Source organism: Gambusia affinis, linkage group LG11, assembly GCF_019740435.1.
Source record: "Gambusia affinis linkage group LG11, SWU_Gaff_1.0, whole genome shotgun sequence".
NCBI lineage: Eukaryota > Metazoa > Chordata > Actinopteri > Cyprinodontiformes > Poeciliidae > Gambusia > Gambusia affinis.
The window spans coordinates 28835913-28855975 of NC_057878.1; the positions used below are offsets into that span (position 1 = coordinate 28835913).

A 20063-nucleotide genomic window follows, 5' to 3' on the forward strand; every position below is an offset into this window, starting at 1 on the left:
GACCTCTGACCTGAACCTTCAGAGACACATAAAGACGGTTCCAAAGTCGGCCTTTTATCAGCTGACATCAATCAAATCAACGGGCAGAACGCCATCTTGACAGGTCAGACCGGTACCTCAGAGCAGGTTAGGGTGTTATTTTGATTCCTCTGAGGCTTGATGATCAGCTGCTTCTTTTATTTATTTATTTATTTATTTATTTATTTATTTATTTATTTAGTTAGTTAGTTAGTTGGTTAGTTAGTTGGTTAGTTAGTTAGTTATTTGTATCCCTCCAGGGGGTCTTTTGTGGGCTCTACTCTCCCTTATATAGAAACAGGCTGACAGGACAGGGAGAAGGAGAGGAGGGAAGACATACGGCAAATGTCGCCGGATCCGGGAATCGAACCCCCGACGGCCGCGTTGAGGACTGAAGGCCTCCAAACGTGGGTCGCGGTTCCCCTACGCCACCACGACACGCCCACATCTGCTTCTTTTAAACGGATTTTTCTGAAGAGAAACAGCCAGAGGCTGAAGCTGTGAGATGAATCGACAGGACGGGGTAAATGTGAAATATTGATCTCCAACTTTTTACAAAGAAGCAGATTCACTATCAAACCAGAGCCATCTATCAAAACAACGTCTCTCTGAAGGAAACAAACTGGTTTATGTTTTGATTGAAGGCAGAGTTAAGATCCTATGAACCAGTTCAAGGAAAACCCTTAAACTTCTGTCCTCACCAACCACCCTGCAGTTCATGACTCAAATATTCCCTCTTTACTCCCTCTGATCTCATCCTGGTTTCTCTGTTTGCCTTGTCTGAAGCTTTGATGTTTTTATGTGTGTTTTGGTTTCTGTGGATGGTTGAACTGTGACCTTTGTTCACCAAACACCAACACACCTTACTGCTCACCTCTATGATCACCAGACTGAAGTTTTTACCACCTTTATATCTTTTATTGGAAACTGGGAGCAACTGCTGCAGAGATTTAAAACGTTGCACTTCGGTCCTAATCTAAGAGCTTTTATCTGGATCAGAACTGGGTGGATCAATGTTTCGCTTGTTTTAGGTTGGAAACATAAAACTGTTGGACTAAACATTAACTGAGGGTGTTGACTGCTGAGTCTGCAGATTCACATGGATGAAATTTCATGTTAATTTGGAGATTTTATAGATTTATGGATTGATTTTTTTATTCTTTAATCCACAGAGGGTCAAAATTATACTGACAGGTTCAAGTGCATACGAACACTCCCACTGAGGTTTTATTAAATGTTTACTCAATCACATGTTTCTCTGTATTAATTTCAAGTTGACGGATGTTTCTCCTTTTCCCAGGTAAACTGGCAGAACCAACTCAACCTGCTCAGGCTCAATGACTCCGGGTTTAACGCTTCACTCATGTCTAGCAGGTTTTATGAGTTTACTGGCTCAAATCAGTAAATTCAATAAAATCCAAGATTCATCAACAAATTACCAAAACATTCTCAGATGCACATCTTTCAGCTGAGCAAAATCCTGAACCATCGGTTCAAGTCTGCAGGCTTGGAACGACGTGGAGGAGTGTCAACATCCACCCCAGAGACAGGTCCAGTTAATTATTACGCCGTGGTTAATGTAGGTCATGTGGGCAGTAAAGCTCTACATTGATAGTTTTGATTAAAGGTGCAGCAGAGCATAAAAGAGGCTGCAGGTTGAGCTGAATCAGGAGATCCTCTGGAACCAGGTAGGAAACTCTGCAGAGCTTGTTGAAACGTTTTCTCTCTTTCAGAGCTTTCAGGGGATTTCTGAGAATGTACGGCCAGAACCAAGGTACATCGCCCCTCTGGTGACAATCATTTCATTTTGTAGCTCTCATTGACTAATGAAGGGGCTTCCTCTGTGTTCAGGGAACCAGTACCCAGGAGGTAACCCTGCTTTTCCTCCACCAATGTCCAACTGCCCTGCTGCACCTGGACAACCAGGACATGCCGGACATCCACACGGTCCTGGACACGGTCCTGGACACGGCCAAGGACACGGCCAAGGACACGGCCATGGACCTGGACACGATCATGGTCACAGTCATGGACATGGACACAAAGACAAGAAAAAACACAAGCACAAGGACAAGGACAAGGACAAACACAAGCACAAGCAGAAGCACAAGGACCAGGACAAGCACAAACACAAACACAAGCAAGGCCACAAACACGGCCACTGCCACAAGAAAGGGAAGGACAGCCACGGGGTGAGACGATCCTCCTGCTGCTCAGATTTGATCCAAAATAAATCATCTCACTGTCAATTTGAAGGTTTTGCAGAAAGTTAAGAAATGTCAAGAAATGTTCAGTAAAATGTTTTAAGATGTAGCTTTGAATAGAACAAACCTGAGAACTTTTAAAGATGAGTAACTAGGTTCCTGAACTTATGTTGTGTTTTTTTCAGGCGTCCAGCAGCTCCTGCAGCAGCAGCAGCAGCAGCAGCAGCAGCAGCAGCAGCGACTCCGACTGAATGAACAGCCATCAGTTCTTGGAGTCCTTCTGATTTTAATCTCAGTTGTTTTGCATTTAACAGTAAATGCACAATTAAACCCAGTAAACACAAATAATCGGTCAGGAAACCTGAACGTCAGAACTTATCTCAGCTTTTATCGTGTGGAGAATCTGATGTTAGTCCTGACGTCTGTTGCTCTGTGAGTGGAAAACAGTGACTGCAGTTCATAATAAATGTGAATACACAAACCACAGCTTGTCTGTCATTTATTTAAAGCTCCTCCGTCCTGTTTGTCCAGAGTCACACCCTGTTCCTGCTGATATGAACTTGATTTGATAACCTTCACAATCTGTGAATAGTTGGCAGTAAGGATCTTTTTTCCACTGGTTCCTCATTCACTGCATCAGGAGAACTGATTCAAACCTTCCTTTTATTTTATTTCATTCACTCAATAACACAGAAGAATCAGAAAACAATCAGAAAAAGATGCAAGCTTATAATATTTTCTTCCTATTCACATAAAAATAAAATTAGCTTCTGATCTCAGAACACTGTTATTTCAAATAAACAAAACATACAAAACAAAACATCAACTCCATGTCACTTCATCATCATAACTTTCACATTTCTTTGAAATGCATCATGATCCATTATTCCATCGAAGCTCTCAGTGTAATTTTCTTCAAATACTAAGATGGTATTTGGAAAATACATCAAAATTATTGGTCTTTAGGTAACTTGATGTCACCATTTTTTTTTTATCTGCATGAGTTTTGTACAGGAGGGACTTGGTGGTCAGCATGGTTTTTCATCTGTCTGTTATAATAGATTTAACAAAAACATTTTTGCGCTTGTAGTGGATGACCAATAGTTGATATTGTATTACATGATGTGTGTCCACTTCAGTGGTCTCGTCTGTGTGCAGTTATAGCATAAAAATCCACAAGAAAATGGCTTTTCGATAGATGTGACCACTATACATGGAAAGGATTACATTTTTAATACAGTAAATAGAAAATATACCACGAAAAGTATAGTATAAATCTCACTTGTTCTCTTTTATCACCACTTTTCTGAAGCCAGGTGCAATGTTTCCGCTGACCAGTAGATGGCAGTGTCGCGGAAGTGAGCACCCTCCAATCAGCGGCAGTTATTTCGCTCTAACAGGAAGTAAACAGAGGAACCGGGAGCTCTGCGGAGGGGCAGCTTCTGGCCACTCAGAGCTGATCAGATCATCTTTATTATAATATTAGTAATAATGGCTCTAATGGTTCTAACTTCTGCCTGCAGGTATGTGTTGTCACCGGAAGCTGGTGTAACTGTACAGGAAGTGGAGTTGCTGTAGCCGTTAGTCGAGACATTTTTGCTTGTAACAACAGATAAACTGTTGTTTTAAAAGCTTAACGTGAAGGCTGTGTCTGTTAGAGTTATAGCGAAGCTCACAGCCAGTGAAAATGTTCTTCAAAACGTCTTTTCCCCAAACTCTGAACCCCTCAAACCTTCTCTCTTCTTCTAATAACTTAATTTTTTAACACCAAAGCTAACATGCTGTTCACTATCCCCTAATATCACCACCAGGCGTCAATCCTGGAAGAATTAGAGGTCATAATGTTCTGGCTGATCACTGAGTATAACAGGTAATAAAGTTAACTAGTTTATTCCAGGACCAGGTTCAAGGTTAGGTTAGAATCACAGACAGGCCTGTTGTCGCCGCCTGGCGGCGTAATAACATGTTAATAAAATTAAAATATGATTTATGTTCAGCTTGTTTGTTATTAATTGTCTTTCAGACTGAAGCCTCTTTGCAGACTGCAGCGAATCCAGGCTCACCTGGTGAGTATCAGCTGACGACGTACCGATTGACCTTTACTGAACCGATTATCAGATTCCTGTAAGGCTTTGATTTTCAAGGTTCTCATTTGTTCAAACCTGCTGTGTGGAGGATGACATCTGCAGATCAGACACATTCTGGACACAAACTGTTTAGACATTTATACACAATCAGACAAACCATTAACCTCCAGAGTACCTGGAGAGAACACACTCATCCACAGGGAGAAAACGGACACTCCATGCAGAAAGACCCCAGGCTGGGATTCAAACCCACAACCTTTATTATAATAACTGGTCAGAATTAAATTGTGTAAGATAATAAATAATTATAGAAAAAAGAAAACAAACAATCAAATTAATTAAAAATAGACATAAAAATAAATGACAAATTAAAATAAAAAATAGGGATAAAAATAAGTGGGATACAAATAATAAATAGTAAATATTTGTACGAGTCATAAATATAAAATGCTAAAAATGATTTAAGGAGGCCCAGTCGGTTGAGTTTGCAGCGACTCGTCACACTGAGCAAGCATGTGGCGACAGTAGAGAAGAACAAGTTTCCTTTAACAGAAATAAAAACCTCCATCAGAACCAGAACCGAGAATTTCAGCGTCTGGAAGGTTTTAGTTTCCATCCAGACGGTGAATTTCAGCTGATTAAAGCCACTGCTGCCTCAGTTACACAGATATTATATTAATAAATCTGCTCTTCCTCCATCACTGAGATTTATGTGACAGATTCTCGGAAAGAGAAAAACGTCTCAGTGTAAAATAAAACGTGTAAAATAATCAGTTTAAATGTAAAGTTATGCAGCTATTGGACCTCAGTAATCTGTGATAGTTACTGAATTATTTCCTCTGATATTTTCATCAGTTTCTGTTTGGCATCAAATGTTTCTGTTTCCCTCCAGATGTCGGGTTACGTGGAACCGGAGGTTCTGCTGGAGAAAGTGGGCCGGGCCGCAGTGATCACCATGAACCGACCCAAAGTCCTGAACGCGCTGAACCTGAGCATGATCCGGCGGATCCACCCGCAGCTGCAGGTGGGCGGAGCCGCTCCGATCCAGAAGTTTACATACACCAATAAAAACACACCTCCATCTTTTTTACTCACTGAACTAAATCGGACTAAATTTATCCTGTTTTTGATAAATTCCTGAAAACTTGGCAAACCTTTTTTTTTCTGTAGATAAAAGTGAGAAAATCACAATTTCAATTCTCAAATATTGATTTCAAAACAGGTTTAAGTTGTTCATCTTTTCCGCTCCAGTTTTTGAGCGAACTGCAGAAAGTCGCCACCGCCTGAATTTTGATGAATCCTTTCATATTTTTATTCAGACAGGCGGCCAAGCTGACCTGATCTGGAGATTCAAGATACTGAATCTTATGGACAAACTTATTTCTGTTTAAATATAAACTGATGCAACCTGATGGAAGTGATTTCAACACATTTTATTTGTTTACACTGTTTTTCTTTTGTCACTCATAATTCAAACAGAATTATTAAAATGTTTGAATAGAAAAATCGTGTCTGAATCAAATCAAATCGAAACACTGAGCGATTCTTTCCAGATGAACAAAGTGAAGTTAGCAGGTGCAGCTCTGGAGAAAACCGAGATGTTTCTCTAAAAACCTGTTTGTGACGTTTAAACTGTTCATGTCCTGCAGCTTCACTGTGAAGGTAAAATAAAAGTTTATTTAATGTCATGAGCTGCTTTCTGATTGGCTGATTCGGCTCCTGTTGCTGTCAGACTAATGAACTCAAATTGCTTTTATTTTGTTGTTTTGATCTGATAACAGATTCAGTTCTTAGTAATGAACTGATGGATGTTTATGATGGTTGAGTTACTTTTTGTTTCCAGAAATGGGAGAGTGACCCTGAGACGGACATGGTGATCATCAAGGCAGCAGGAGGGAAAGCGTTCTGTGCTGGAGGCGACATCAGAGGTGAAAGGTCAACCTCAGGGTCACTTCCTGCTCCTTCCTCAGGATTCTCCTTCATTGCTGTTTGTTTTCGTTCCCAGCCGTCACAGAAGCAGGGAAGGTCGGGGATTCCCTCGCGCAGGACTTTTTCCGGGAGGAATACATGCTGAACAACGCCATAGGTTTCCATGGAAACACTGTTCTGTTTCCATGTTCTGTCAAAACTACAAGATTCTGTTTTATTGGGATTCAATGTGATTTGTTTTCTGTCTTTCCAGGATCCTACAGGAAGCCGTATGTCGCCATTATTGATGGAATAACAATGGGAGGGGTGAGATTAACGATCGATAATTCAGATTAATTTAACTAAAATGAAAAAACTGTTTAATTACCAGAACAAAGTCACAAAATATCATAATAATACAACAATAAAGTTTAATAATGCTAGAATAAAATTGTAATACTAGACAAATGAAGTGGGATTTTATTGAGACTCCTACACTAAAAATAATTTTAAAAAATTAAAATGAGTCGAGCATCTTAAAGAAATTTTTTAACTCATAAAGATCAAATTATTATCAGTAGCAGAGCTTTGAAATGATTGTGTAAATAAATGAGAATGTTTAGGAGAAACACTCGCTGAATTTACTGAAGATTTTTTTCTCATTAAAACAATTTTTGTTTTGTTCTTAATTTTACAACTTTCTGGTAATATTCCGAGTTAGTTTTAATAATTAAAACCTTTCAGTTTTTCCATAATACTCCATTATAGATTAGTTTCATTTCAGCCTCAAAGTCTTTTATTTTCTCTTAATGAGCTGCGATGATAAAACGGACCAGCAGGTGTCAGTAGAGAGCTTTGTTCCTGGTTACCTGGAAGCTGGCCTCTGATTGGAGGAAACCAGAGGTGATTGAACTGCTGCTGGAGCAGAACCATTGACCCAGACGGGTTCAGATCAGGTCCTGACTGTTAGAACTCGGACTTTGACTGGTCCGACATTTAACCGACCATGATGATGACGCAACGGTCCGCAGGGTGAAACGGACCGGCTCCAAATATGGAAAGACTTCCTGTTCACAGATCAGGTCCTGGAACAGGTCCTGGATCAGTTCCTGGATCAGAACCGGATCAGTTCCGGGTCTGTGGACTGTCAGAGCGGAGGCCGAGTCAGCCGGACCCGTTCCCTCTGACGTAACAGGGAGGGCTGTGAACTTTGACCTCTGGGGCACAGAGAGGTCGCTGCTGGCTACAGTTTGAGTCCTGCTGAGAGGAAACAGTTTTCAGGCAGATGTCCCAGCTCCCTGGTTCTGGTTCTGTTCCAGGTTTCCGGCCTGCAGGTTGTAAATCAGAACCGGAGGATTGTCTGTTTACATCAGGCGGTCCAGACGCGCCTTATTTGGGTCCAGAACGTTCTGCTGCTGCTGCTGCTGCTGCTGCTGCTGCTGCTGCTGCTGCTGCTGCTCGGCGTTTAACTCACAACTCCCCCCAGAAAACCTGGAACTGTTTTTATTCAAATATTATTTCATAAAAACTTTTAAAATCATGGAGAAATTCCCCAAAACAAACGAATCAGATCATTTTCAGACTCCAGATCGGGGATCAATACTCTGATTGATCTGAATCTCATTTGGATCAACATGGATCTCATGTGGCTGGAGACACACCTGGGATTGAAATGTGGTTACCGTGGCAACCCTGCTGTCTCTTTCAAAGCGATGGAAATTTATCTAATATATTGGTATATTGGTAAATATACCAATATACCAATATATTAGATAAATTTCCATCGCTCCACTCCATCTATGGAAACACAAACAGGAAATAGATGGAAATAAATCAGTTCTTAATATAATCCAGGTTTAGTAATCGAACCGATACGATATGTTATGAGCTGATACTGACGATATATCTTGTTTTAGATAATTATTCTACAAATGTTCACAACTAGTACATTTGTCTTAAAATGTCTAAATTGAAAGATTTAAAACTTGTGTAAAACATAATTTTTTATAGTTTTTTGCTCAGAATTGAATTCAGTTTCATTATTTCATGCATGAAGCCTGAAGGCTCTTGGTTGCCCCCTGCTGGATGGGGGTTAACTTCATGTGTGCTCAGTTTGATTATGCCTTGGGCCGGCTTTGGGTTTCAGTCTGCCTGGTTCAGATGAGCTGATGTTCAGCTCCGGTTCTGGTTCTGTTTTTATGGTCTAGTTAAAGTTCGTCCTGTTCTTATTGGACTGTTCTCCTGCAGGGCGTCGGTCTGTCTGTCCACGGACGCTTTCGGGTCGCCACTGAGAAGACGCTGTTCGCCATGCCGGAGACCGCCATCGGTAAGACGCCGCGCTGCGCCGACCTCACCGCCAAACCGCCAGAGTTCAGAAGATTTTTCAAATCTTTGTTTTGTAGATTAAACTTTTGGAAAATCTGGATTTCCATAGTTCATCCCTGATCTGAAGTCCAGCAGGAAGTTCTGAGCTTTTCACGTCAAAGTTTATTTCTTAGCTGCAGAGGCTTCAATTAAACAAATGATTCATTTGGGAGTTTTAGGGGAGCCTATTTTCATTTTCTCATGTAAAAAATGAATTTAATTATTTGTTTATTTGCATCTATTTGTAATTCCAGTGTGTAAAAAAGGAATAAGTGAAAAATCAGTAGAATGTGGATAATTTTCTATCTGATTATTCGTCAGAATAATTGATTACTAAAATAATCCTAAAAGAAAGAGAGCAGATTCAGAGCTGAACTGGTGAAAATAGAGACAATTAGACCTGGAAAATACATTTATTAAAGATATTTACTGGACCAAAGGAACCAGAACCAGGTGGATCAGAACCAGGTGGATCAGAACCAGGTGGATCTCAAAGTGCCACCAGACGAGTTCTGGTTGAACAGATTTACAGACAAAGATGGTTTTTGATCTTAAATTTAAATGTTTATATTGTTTTACAGTTTTGATTGATTATTGCTCTTAACGATTAATCGATTACTGAATTAGTTGACGATGCTTCCAGTGATCAATTAATGGGTTCATCCCCGACATATTAACAGGTAAATTTACAGTCAGTGATTTAATCCAGATTATAATCCCGTTGGATGAAGTGGATTTAAAGAACCACCATCCAGTTGCTCTAGTGTGTTCAGTTCAGGTGTTGTCTGGGTCCTCAGGAAGACGACTTTAATCATCAGGATGGAAACGTTTCATGGTTTAAAGACCCAGAGCTCTTAAGACCTTGGTACCGGTACCGGTACCGGACCGACTGGACCTCTTAAGAACCGGCCTGCAGCTAAATGCTCCATTCAGCTCCAGTCTGGCTGAGTGTTAAACGTTTCTGTTGAACTTGTCGATGTTTTCAGGTTGTTGTCTTCAGTTTTTCTGAGGAAATGTGAGTTTGATCTGGTTGCTGTGATCAGCCTGTTGTCATGGCGACGGAGGGAATCTGCTGCTGGTTCAGGCGATGTAATCTGTTTTTCCCTGATTACCCTGAAAGTCTCACCGCAGCGTCTCCAGACTAACTGACCAAACCTTTCAGACCTTTTCCGCTTTATTTACACTCGATTACGTTGCAAACTGTTGGCCTCTTGTGTCAACATCAACTCTTCCTGTAACCGGATTATCAGATTTATTCTGACCCCCTTCAGCATCCTGAACAAAAGCTATAATCTGACACATTTCTAATATTCCAGCTGTAAATCGGGTCAGCTTATCTAATCCATGCTGCTTCCTTTCATGTCCGCCGTTTTCTTCTCACACTGAACTGAAGGCTGAGAGCCGAGAGAGCAGGAGAAACTCCATCCTGCAAAGAATACAAACCGAAACATCGTCCACAAAACTGAACAGGAAGTAGAAACACCACAAACTGCAGGCTCAGCAGTTTTTAGTTCGTTAAAACAACTGAAAGAAAGAAATAAAATGTATAATATAAAACCAACACATCCAACTAAAAACAACCAGTCAACATGAAAACATCCAACAGGAAGTAGTCGGTGGCCCACAGGAAGTAGTCGGTGGTCCACAGGAAGTAGGCGGTGGTCCACAGGAAGTAGTTGGTGGTCCACAGGAAGTAGTCGGTGGCCCACAGGAAGTAGTCGGTGGTCCACAGGAAGTAGGCGGTGGCCCACAGGAAGTAGTCCAGGAGGTTCTGTGATTGTGGAGCCACTGGACTGGAACTCCTGAGCTGAACTGAGTCCGGCTAACTGACGAGTCTCAGACGATGAAAACTGTTTGACTTCATGAAAGGTCCAGATCCACTAACAGATGTTCACACAGCAACACACAGCTGGAAGCGGATTAATAACCCGCCATGTGTTGCATCATGATAAACGTACTATATGACCTCAGACTCACCTCAGCTGTGGTTGTTTTATTTTGACAGGGCTTTTCCCTGATGTGGGAGGCGGCTACTTCCTGCCGAGGCTGCGGGGGAAACTGGGGCTGTTCCTCGCCTTGACGGGCTTCCGGCTCAGAGGACGGGACGTCCAGCGCGCCGGCGTCGCCACTCACTTCGTAGAGTCTGAGAAGGTGAAGCAGCTCCAGCTAACGAGGCCGGACGGGTCCGAGTCGGGCCGGCGCTGCTGCGGTTTGGGCCAGATGTTGAGTCAGTGGGTGAGTCAGGATTTGTCCTGACTGGTGCTGACAGGCCCGGCGGCCAGGTGTGGGTCAGAGCAGCGGGCGGCAGAGGACGCACCGTCCGCCAGCTGGTTCTGCTGGAGCTCTGGATCAGAACCAAGCCTGTAGAATGAATCACAGGACGAAGCGTTGAAGCAGATCTGACTCTCCACTCTGTCACTTCCTGTTTGTCCCATAAGAACATTTTGATCCAGACTGGACCAGACTGGACGCTTCCTGTTTGAGCTCTGAATGAGTTTTATTTGATAAATGTTGGAATCATAAGACAGAATGTTCTAGGTCACTTTTCAGATTCAGTGTTAGTCTGGAAGTCATCTTGGACCCACCTGGCTACCTGTTGGGGGACATCGTCCATCTGGACCCGGTACAGTAGGGATGGTACCAGAACAGCGCCTCTGATGGCCATTAGGTCCAAACAGTTTTAGCCTCATCAGACATTAAGGTCCAGAAATTCAGCTCTTTGTCTCTGAGGACTGAATATTGTGTTGATGTAGCGCTTTAACTTTAGCGGTGCTAATGTTTAGAATGCTAACGCTAAAGCGCTACACCGGTCTCCATCCTGACCCGTTCCCAGGATGTTTCCACTCAGATTCTCCAGAACAGTTTAAAGTCACGGTAACTTTGGTGCAAACGTCTAAGTTTGACAAAAGTTTATAAAAATCACATTTCCTTTCATGCTAACTGAGCTAAAACACTTTAATGCTTATTTCTGTTTTCTGCTGTTTATATAAATATCTGGTTTCATCTGTACGTCTTCTACGAAACATCCGATCAGATTGGGTTCTAATAAAAATCAATCGATCGATCAGACTGTACTTCAGCAGCAGGGTAAAACGTGGGGTTTTGTGTTGTAGATCCCAGAGCTGGAGCAGCGACTCGTTGGCCTGAAGTCTCCATCGGACTCAGACGTCTCCCGACTGCTGGACTCCTTCCAGGCGCAGGTCAGAGGTTAAAGACGCTGTTATGCTGTTTCAGTCATTAATACATTTATTTAATGGACTTTTAAATATTTTTTGCCATCAGGCAGTTTTCTATCTAAAGTTGTGTTTTTGTCCACAGAGCGATCTGGACTCTGATCAACCGTTCGTCTTGGACAAACATACCTCTGATATTGACAGGTGAGTTTTTTATGTTGCATTGAACCAGTAGGTGAACTGGTGGAAACCCTCACTGGTTGCTGTGAACTGGTTCTCCTCCCAGGATGTTCGGCTCCAGCAGCGTGGAGGGAATCCTGCAGAACCTGAAGGCCGACGGATCCGACTTCGCTAAGAAACAAGTCCAGGTTCGTCTTTAAGGCTGATTTACACTCAGAGGAGAGAAAGTATTCCTGCATAAGGTCACCCTGAAGGTCAGTCTGAAGGTCAGCCTGAAGGTCAGTCTGAAGGTCAGTCTGAAGGTCAGCCTGAAGGTCAGTCTGAAGGTCAGCCTGAAGGTCAGTCTGAAGGTCAGTCTGAAGGTCAGTCTGAAGGTCAGCGCTCTGCAGTGACCTGGTACTGGGCTGAACTGGGATGATGTTTGGCTCTAATGTTCCAATTATTAACCCCAGTTTAGATGTTTAATGGCCAATCACAGAAGGATTTCACTAAAGAGAGCTCTGAGCTCCACTCATTCATTCATTCATTCATTCATTCATTCATTCATTAGAATAAATATCTCACTATTGAAAATTATACCTTTGATTCTCCATCAGTCACCTCCCAGTCTTCCCAGTTAGACCATTCCTTACAGATCTGACCAGCATCAATAATACAGTAATATTAGTTTCTGTAGTTCTTACTGCATCAGAGTCTCCTCAGAACCGAGCCAGGACAGTAACCGGGTTGATTCTGGTTCTGTTCATGGTTTGTCCAGATTCTGTCCAGAATGTCTCCCACGTCGCTGAAGGTCACCTTCAGGCAGCTGCAGGCCGGCGCCGCCATGAGCCTGCAGGACGTGTTGGTGATGGAGTACCGGCTGAGCCAGGCCTGCATGGTGAGAACCCAACGGGCCGGAAAGTTCTGCAACCTTTTAAACTCCATCTGGAGACGTGACGACTTCTCTGGTCCAGCAGCTGGATTGTTGTCGCTGTTGGTAAACTGTCGTCTGATTGGTCTGTTTCTGCCGTTCCAGAGAGGCCATGACTTCTACGAAGGCGTTCGGGCAGGTGAGTTAACGTTCTGCTGCGTTCTGCTGCGTTCTGCAGAATCTGTAGAATCTGTAGGATGTGGAAGAGGACAGAACCCAGGATGGAACCTTGGGAACTCTGCAGATAATTATAGTAAGAGGAAAATTAAACTGGTGCAAAACGGTTGTAGTGTTTCTAGAGCAGATATAATTTTAAATGAATTTGGTGCTTTTGTTAAATATTATGTTGATTAATCGTTTAGCATTAGCTTCTGCTACATGTCAGGTTTGAATAGCGACTTAGCATTAGCTTCTGCTAAACACTGTGTTCATGTAGCACTTAGCATTAGCAGTGTTAATGTTTATGATTAGTTAGCGGCGCTAACCAGTGGTTCTGGTCCAAAGAAATCCTCTCCAGTTCAGTCCAGTTTATTTTTATTAGAGTTGAATTTACAGTAAATGATCAGTTATAGATTTTCACCAGTTGAATCCGGTTTGTTCCAGTTCTGCTCGTTGTTCTTCGTTTCCATCAGGTTCAGATTTCGGGAGGATTTATCAGATCTTGTTCTCATGTTGCTCCTGCTGCCTCAGCAGACGATGCGCCGCAGTTAAAGCGATCTCCTGCTGATCACGTCGACCCGGTTACATGTCACGAATCTCTCTGCCTCTCCAGTTCTGATCGACAAAGACCAGAACCCGCGCTGGAGTCCGCCGTCGCTGGACCAGGTTTCTGACCGCTTGGTGGACGAATGCTTCGCCTCGCTGGGGGAGAAGGACCTGAGGTTCTGACCAACCCACCGCCAGGCCTCGTCTGGACCATCAGAACCAGACTCCTGGATCGGAGCGGCTCCCTGGAGCCGGCAGAGGAAGTGACCTCACCGCTGAGTGCTTTATGACATTTCCCCTGGGTGTCTGTTGATGCCACTGGATCGCTCTCTGGTTTCCTGGTTTCGCTCTCCAGCACAAACACTCTTGATTTAGTTCTTTTTTAATTATTAATAATGCAGCAGCAGGATTTATTAGTGACTGTAGAGAAATCAAATATAGTTTCATTAAACTGAAATCTGTTGTCTGGTTTATTTCTGATCAGATAATTGTTCTGTGGTGAATCTACTTCCCAAACATGGCGTCTCCAGCTCTGCATTATTTATGAGTCAGAAGCAGAAAGCAATAAAAAAACAAGTTTGTTACGTAACCGAAATTTTTTCAAGGTAAAAACAGGAAGTGATGCGTTTGCATGTCTCATTTTACAGTTTGATTACCAGAGCAGAAGATCTGCTGCTCACCAGATCCTGGAAAATGATCAAAATAAATCAAATCAAATCAGAAACAGCTTCATTCCTGGTATCAAAAACAGAAATATGCAGCAGTCACAGCATTCCTATCGCAGCAAGCTAAAACTTTAGCATTAGCTTCAGCTACTATCGCCTTGGTAACCGTCACCATGACGTTGGTCCCGTTTCTCCAGACAGGAAGCTCTGGTCCGTCTGTCCAGACGGTTCCTCCTCTAAATATTTAGTGTAGACAGAGATCTGTTAGCCCCAAGCTAAACGTTTAGTTTTCTCATTAGCTTGCTATTAGTTAGCAAGCTAAATATGTGATTTACCTACTAAGTATTTAGTTTAGGTTGTAAAATTAGTTTACCATCTAAATATTTAGCTTCAGATTTATTAGTTACAAGCTAAATATTGAGTTTTTAAAATTATTAGTTAACAAGCTAAACGTTTAATGTTACTAAACATTTAGCAAACTAAACATCTCAATATTTAGTTTGATAAATGAGTTAACAATTTAGATTCACTCTTTGAACCAAATTAGTTTGCTAACTGAATATTTATCCTAAATAATTAATTTAAAAGTATTTAGTTTGTTTTCACAGCTCTCCTGATGCTCACAGCCCCCAGCATCAGCCTTCCGCCGCCGTGCCTGGAGTTTGTCCCGTCTTCTTGTCCTGGCAGCCATTTTGTTTTTTGGGACGTTTGCTGCGTCGTGTTGGTGAATCATTAAATGGAAGTTGTGTTTACTTCCTGTTCTGTCCTCACAGGTGAGTCTCACCTGAAGACGTTTTAATGTTTCCTCCACTGTAAAACTGTAAATCCTCCTGTTTGTCCTCCGCTCAGCCTGACCTTTGACCCGCTCTAAAGCAAACACTCCGGCTGAAGGCATGACTTGTTTATTGGCAGCAGATTTTCCACATGCTGACGGTTGGAGGACAGGAAGAATGGTTCACTCACCGTCTCGACATCCGGCTTCATTTACCGTTAAAACAGTAAATATTGTAATTTTATAGTTTTATAGTCAAACCAAAACTCAAATTTTATGAAATTACATCTTTGTTAGACAGGTTTGTGGCCCTTTAAGATAGGAAACTGAAGCTGAGCAGAAACTACAAAATAAAAGTCTGAAAATGTTCAGTTTGTAAAGTTACAGTCAAAAATGAACAGCAATCATTTTATTGATAGGTTTAATTTTTCAAAGTCGTATTTTCACCATGATAGTAATTCATGTGAGTTTAGTCAAACTAAATATTTAAGTTTAAAACTTTACTCATTTGGACAAATATCTGTCTGAAGAAATGTTTTAGTGAGCAAACTAAATATTTAGTTTCCAAGACAGACATTAACTACAGATTTAGTTAAATGTTTAGTTACTCTAAGCCGGTGTAAATATGTTGTTTGCTAACTAAATATTTAACTCTGAGCCAAATATTTCACTGTAGGCTGAAATTTATGAATGAATGAAATATGAAAATAATTTAGTTTTTCTCTTTTGTTTAAATAACTCTGTTTGGATCTGAACAGGAAAAACATTTCTAAAGCTTCTGATGAAAAGTTTTAATAAAGTTTAATAAAGATTAAACTCAGACGACGGCGGTCTGACCAGAGGAGAGAAACCATCACCAAATAAAGCTGATTAGTTTTAAACAGTTTTAAACATTAAAACTCAGAACAGTTTCAGGACCAGAAGACATTTAAACTATTTAAACCTTTTGGTTCATTTTAAGGTCTTTATGACCATGAAGGCATAAAATGTTTCACAGATTTTAGCTCTGAGGTCTCAATCTGGATGATCACCGACGGAAACCCGATCTGACCCGAACTTTGACCCGATCTGACCCGAACTTTGACCCGATCTGACCCGAACTTTGACCCGATCTGACCCGAACTTTGACCAGACCTGAAGGTCCCTAATTCATCTGAACTTCTTTAGATTTTCCTTCCAGACTTTCTGGAGGTTTTTCTTTGGACTTTAGGAGTTTTTTGTTTTTTTGTCAGATTTTTTCCTGTTTTTTGGCTCCTGACCTCTGATGACCCAATTAGACGTAAAAGGAATAAACTTCTTCCTGTTTCTTCAAATAAATCCATAAAAAATCCCAAAATGAAACCGTTTTCCTAATGGAGAATTATTCAGTTTTTCCATAAACAAATTGGCTCTGATTATTTGATTTCAACTTCTTTAAAGTTAGAAAATTATATTTCTAACTTCAAACGAGGGAATTTAAAATCCAACATGGCCGCTGCAACGTAAACAAGAATAAACTTCCAGTTATTCATAAAGTTACTTCATTCAGCAAATACTAATTTAAATATGTGGAGATATTTGACATAATTAGCTCTTTTCCTCATATTTTTTATTTCTCCTGCAGATTCTCGATCCTCTGCTGAAGATCTGAGTTTTGTATTTTGCTGCCTGTTTTTCAGATTTTTGACATTTTTTCATCCCACCCAGTGAAAATAAAGCCAGATTTCAGTCAGAATGTGAATTTAAACAATTTTCAGATTTATACGTTTTTTTAAAAAAAAGCTCATAAAACCCAAGAAAAACTTTGAGAGTTTCAGAAAGTCTGGAAAACGTTTGATGATGATCGGACTGAAATGTTTTTAGTTCCAGTCCTGAAACTTGTTTTCAGGTTTTGGTTGGAGCAAAAATTTTGTCAAATGTTGTTTTCTTTGGTGTTTTTCATCGATTTAACCAAAGAAACGGTAAATCTATGGATCCTGTCTGAGCCGGCGGGTTCAGTCTGATGACTCCAGAGTTTTGCTCAGAGCGGATTCGGTTGGTTTGGTTGCTGAGTTTCCTGAAGCAACGAGAGGAAGTTCATCACCAACGCATCAACGGCGGCACAAAGTTCACGTTCTCACAGCAGGTCTCTAGGCTCAGTTCCAGTTTTTCGCTAAAATCAGATTTTTTTTTGCGTGCGTTTGTTCGGTGGATTCGACCCAAAGTGGGTTGGGATGCGCCTCACCGGCTGCGGTTCCATTTTTTAAAATTACGCAAATTAGAATTACAAAAATAAATTCACTGAAGGGAAACTCAGCAATTTAGAAAAAAACACTTTAGTTACAAAGTTAGTATATTTACTGCAATGGAAACACGCAGGAGCAACAACAGGATGTTACTACTGGAGGAAATGAAGAAGAAAAACAACAGGAAGTGGTCTTTATGTGGTTTATGACTCTAATGAAATTGTATTTTTTTAATTTTCCAACTGACTCAGACTCTTTCATCAGTTCATGATTATAATTTTCATTCTTTATGTCCAGATTTACATCTTTCTTCTTATGACACAACAACGTAAAAGTCGAATAAAATATGACATGCCTTGAGATGCTTTGGAAATAATCAGATTTATTTCCGAAAAAACTGGTGAAAGATCGGAATTGGGCGAATTCGCCTGCTGTGTGAACGTAGCCAAAATGGACGAACCGAAACCGAAACGTCTCGTCGGATCGTCCGATGAGTCAGACCCTGTCAAAGCTCCCGACCCGGAGAACGCATCATCAGCGGCCCAGAAGGCCCGCATGGCGGAGGGTGGAGGTTAAGGCGAAGTAGTGGCAGTGAAAGAAGCTCCAGGAAGAGTTTCCAACTAGGGTCAAGGGTCAGAGGGGATTCCTGGGTTCATCGGTAATCTTCCACCTCCTTGTCACAGAGTCGGGATCGGAGCGCTCCGGTCCATTTGGGGGAAGGTTTCAGGATGAATCCTGTCCAGTCAGACCGGATTCCCATCGACTCATCCGCCGCCAGGCGTGGAGGACTGAAGGTTCCCGTTACGGAACGTCGCACTCGATGTAGGGGATGTCGCTGTAGCGGCTGTCCACCTCCAGCCACTGCTGCACCGCCCGCGCCACGATGTCCTCCGACAGCCGCTGGGCGTACTCCAGCAGCGCCGCGTTCACCTGCGGCGAACCATCGGCCGAACCCGGCGCCGACCCGCCCACCAGGTAGGCCTTCTCGCTCGTGGGCTTCCTGTCCGTGGAGTTGGCATGCTGGGAGGCCGCGGCGCTCCGCTTGGATTTGACGCAGCCCATGCTCTGGAGGCGACTTCCTCTTCCTCCGTCTGGGAGTTTTCAGCTGCTGTCATCCACTGGTTTCCATCACTGGGAGCCAATCAGAACGTCCCGCTCCGTCCGACAGAGAGGCTCATGCTGCAGCTGTGGGAGACGAGAGGAAAAAGGTCACTGGTTTATGTCCCAGAAGGTGACTGAGGCTGAAATCTGTTGAGCTTAGATAAACAAACAGATAAAATGAGTTTTTAGACGGTGTTGTCTACATAAACTAGTCTGTCTACAAACCTCAACCAGGGTTTGTCTGAAGTGATCTGTGGGGCGGTTTGAAGGCATATGTGAATGCCAAGCAGACTACAGTGCAGGGCATTCTGGGTAAATACAACCAAAGCCTAGCGCTACCAGGAGAAATGGCTCGTTGTCTTTAGCCACAGACTAAAGAGAAATTATCCAACCGCTGAAATCTGACGCCATTTTGTTTGATTTTCAGAGGTTTTTGTGTCGTTTCCTTCAGTGGTTCTTGGTGCAGCGCCCCCACAGGCCAGGAGGGGAACAGGTTCCTCGGAGGGTTTGGTTGGTTTGCAAAAGCAGCAGCTGGAAATGCAACAAATGTTGCAGTTTTGGTCCCAAGTCAAACCTAAGTCAGACGATCAGGAGGAAAAACAAGCTGAACCCTCCAGAGGAAGGTTGGGGGGAGGAGCAGAGTGGAGGTCAAGGCCTCCCCTCACCCTCTGTCCTGGAGAGTTTTATGACTCAATCCTCTGCCTGACAGTGTGTATGTGTGTGTGTGTGTGTGTGTGTGTGTGTGTGTGTGTGTATGTGTGTGTGTGTGTGTGTGTGTGTGTGTGTGTGTGTGTGTGTGTGTAAGCCTGTGTTTCCCATCTGTTCCTCTGCAGCCTGATTCTCCCTGCATGTGCTTCATTCTGGGATCTTCCTCCACGCAGCGTGCAGGCCATCAATGATTTACATGGAGTGTGTCTGAGTGGGCGTGGGGGAATCAGCCCCAACCTGAGCATCTGACCCCATTAAGAGCCGAAAGGTTATCAAGCATCAGGCAGATGAGGTCACAGCAATCGCGACTTTCACACAAACATGTTGCGTGGAAATGTGATCCGGCGGATCTCTACATACTTTTATCTGAGTGAAGGAAAACGATCCCACTTCTCTCCATTCCCTGAAAATCCTCCCGTCCACAGCAGGAACAACGCAAGGTCGTTCAGGGAAGAAATCCTGCACAAGCAGTCCAATAAAACCCAAACCCAGTAAAATCTCAGATCCGGACCCAACTTGCCTCTTCCTGGGTTGTTGTTCTGGATGAAGCGCCGCTTCGTGCCAGATTTACAGATAATCTGAGCGGGTTTAAACCGGGGGAACGATCCCGGGATGCTGGAGGCTTCCTCCGCCGCCGGCAGATCGCTGTGCGGCCGCCGGAGCTCCGCAGCAGACAGGGAGGAGGGAGAGGCGGTCCGGAGCGGAGCGGATCTCCGCCGAGGCGCAGCGGCGCTCTGGATGAGTCCGGGGCGCAGCGCGGCGCACCGAGCCGCAGCTCTGCAGCGGCGCGGCGCGGTGCGCTGCTGCCCCCTGCTGGACGGACAAACAGCCCGGGGCGGGAGGGCAGCTTAAAATAAAACCCAACAAATGTTCACAACATGACGACCCACTGACGGACACACAGCAGTAACGCGGCTTATTTAGCAAAAGAAAAAAAAAATCAAGGTCAAATTTTTAACATGTTATTAATTTAGAAATGTCAGTTTGAAGCTAAATATTTATTCAACAAGTTAAATATTTAGTTTCAAAAATGAATATTTGTACTGCAAGATGAATATTTAGCC

The 20063-nt window shown here is 42.8% G+C and overlaps 3 protein-coding genes across 4 annotated transcripts; 2 read left to right on the forward strand and 1 right to left on the reverse strand.

Moving 5' to 3' along the window:
• Positions 1–1608: 1608 nt before the first annotated feature.
• On the forward strand, positions 1609–2708 carry LOC122840124 (urease accessory protein UreE-like). Of its 2 annotated transcripts, none has more exons than XM_044132322.1 (3): positions 1609–1706; positions 1870–2210; positions 2408–2708. In XM_044132322.1, the coding sequence occupies exons 2-3, from the start codon at positions 1911–1913 to the stop codon at positions 2471–2473; spliced, it is 366 nt and encodes a 121-aa protein (XP_043988257.1). In that variant the 5' UTR covers positions 1609–1706; positions 1870–1910; the 3' UTR covers positions 2474–2708. The 2 variants fall into 2 exon arrangements, with proteins under 2 accessions (XP_043988257.1, XP_043988256.1); XM_044132321.1 differs by having other exon boundaries at positions 1628–1792.
• A 904-nt stretch (positions 2709–3612) lies between these two features.
• On the forward strand, positions 3613–14133 carry hibch (3-hydroxyisobutyryl-CoA hydrolase). Its single transcript, XM_044132077.1, has 14 exons — positions 3613–3745; positions 4246–4288; positions 5202–5333; positions 6153–6237; positions 6315–6395; positions 6492–6544; positions 8465–8543; positions 10587–10732; positions 11695–11781; positions 11900–11958; positions 12041–12122; positions 12692–12811; positions 12950–12983; positions 13617–14133. The coding sequence occupies exons 1-14, from the start codon at positions 3714–3716 to the stop codon at positions 13730–13732; spliced, it is 1149 nt and encodes a 382-aa protein (XP_043988012.1). The 5' UTR covers positions 3613–3713; the 3' UTR covers positions 13733–14133.
• Positions 14134–15768: 1635 nt separating this feature from the next.
• Positions 15769–19513, reverse strand: LOC122839997 (small membrane A-kinase anchor protein-like). Its single transcript, XM_044132081.1, has 2 exons — positions 19360–19513; positions 15769–18375 (listed from the first exon to the last, which is right to left on the reverse strand). Exon 2 carries the CDS (start codon positions 18250–18252, stop codon positions 17992–17994), a length of 261 nt encoding a protein of 86 aa, XP_043988016.1. The 5' UTR covers positions 18253–18375; positions 19360–19513; the 3' UTR covers positions 15769–17991.
• Between the last annotated feature and the right edge of the window lie 550 nt (positions 19514–20063).

Bases quoted from the DNA above. Each gene is read 5' to 3' on its own strand.
- LOC122840124 (XM_044132321.1), top strand. The intron at 2,211-2,407 runs GTGAGACGATCC...TGTTTTTTTCAG, and splicing joins AAGGGAAGGACAGCCACGGG to GCGTCCAGCAGCTCCTGCAG.
- hibch (XM_044132077.1), top strand. From the start codon at position 3,714: ATGGCTCTAATGGTTCTAACTTCTGCCTGCAG. The intron at 5,334-6,152 runs GTGGGCGGAGCC...TTTTGTTTCCAG, and splicing joins GGATCCACCCGCAGCTGCAG to AAATGGGAGAGTGACCCTGA. The intron at 6,545-8,464 runs GTGAGATTAACG...GTTCTCCTGCAG, and splicing joins ATGGAATAACAATGGGAGGG to GGCGTCGGTCTGTCTGTCCA.
- LOC122839997 (XM_044132081.1), bottom strand. From the start codon at position 18,252: ATGGGCTGCGTCAAATCCAAGCGGAGCGCCGCGGCCTCCCAGCATGCC.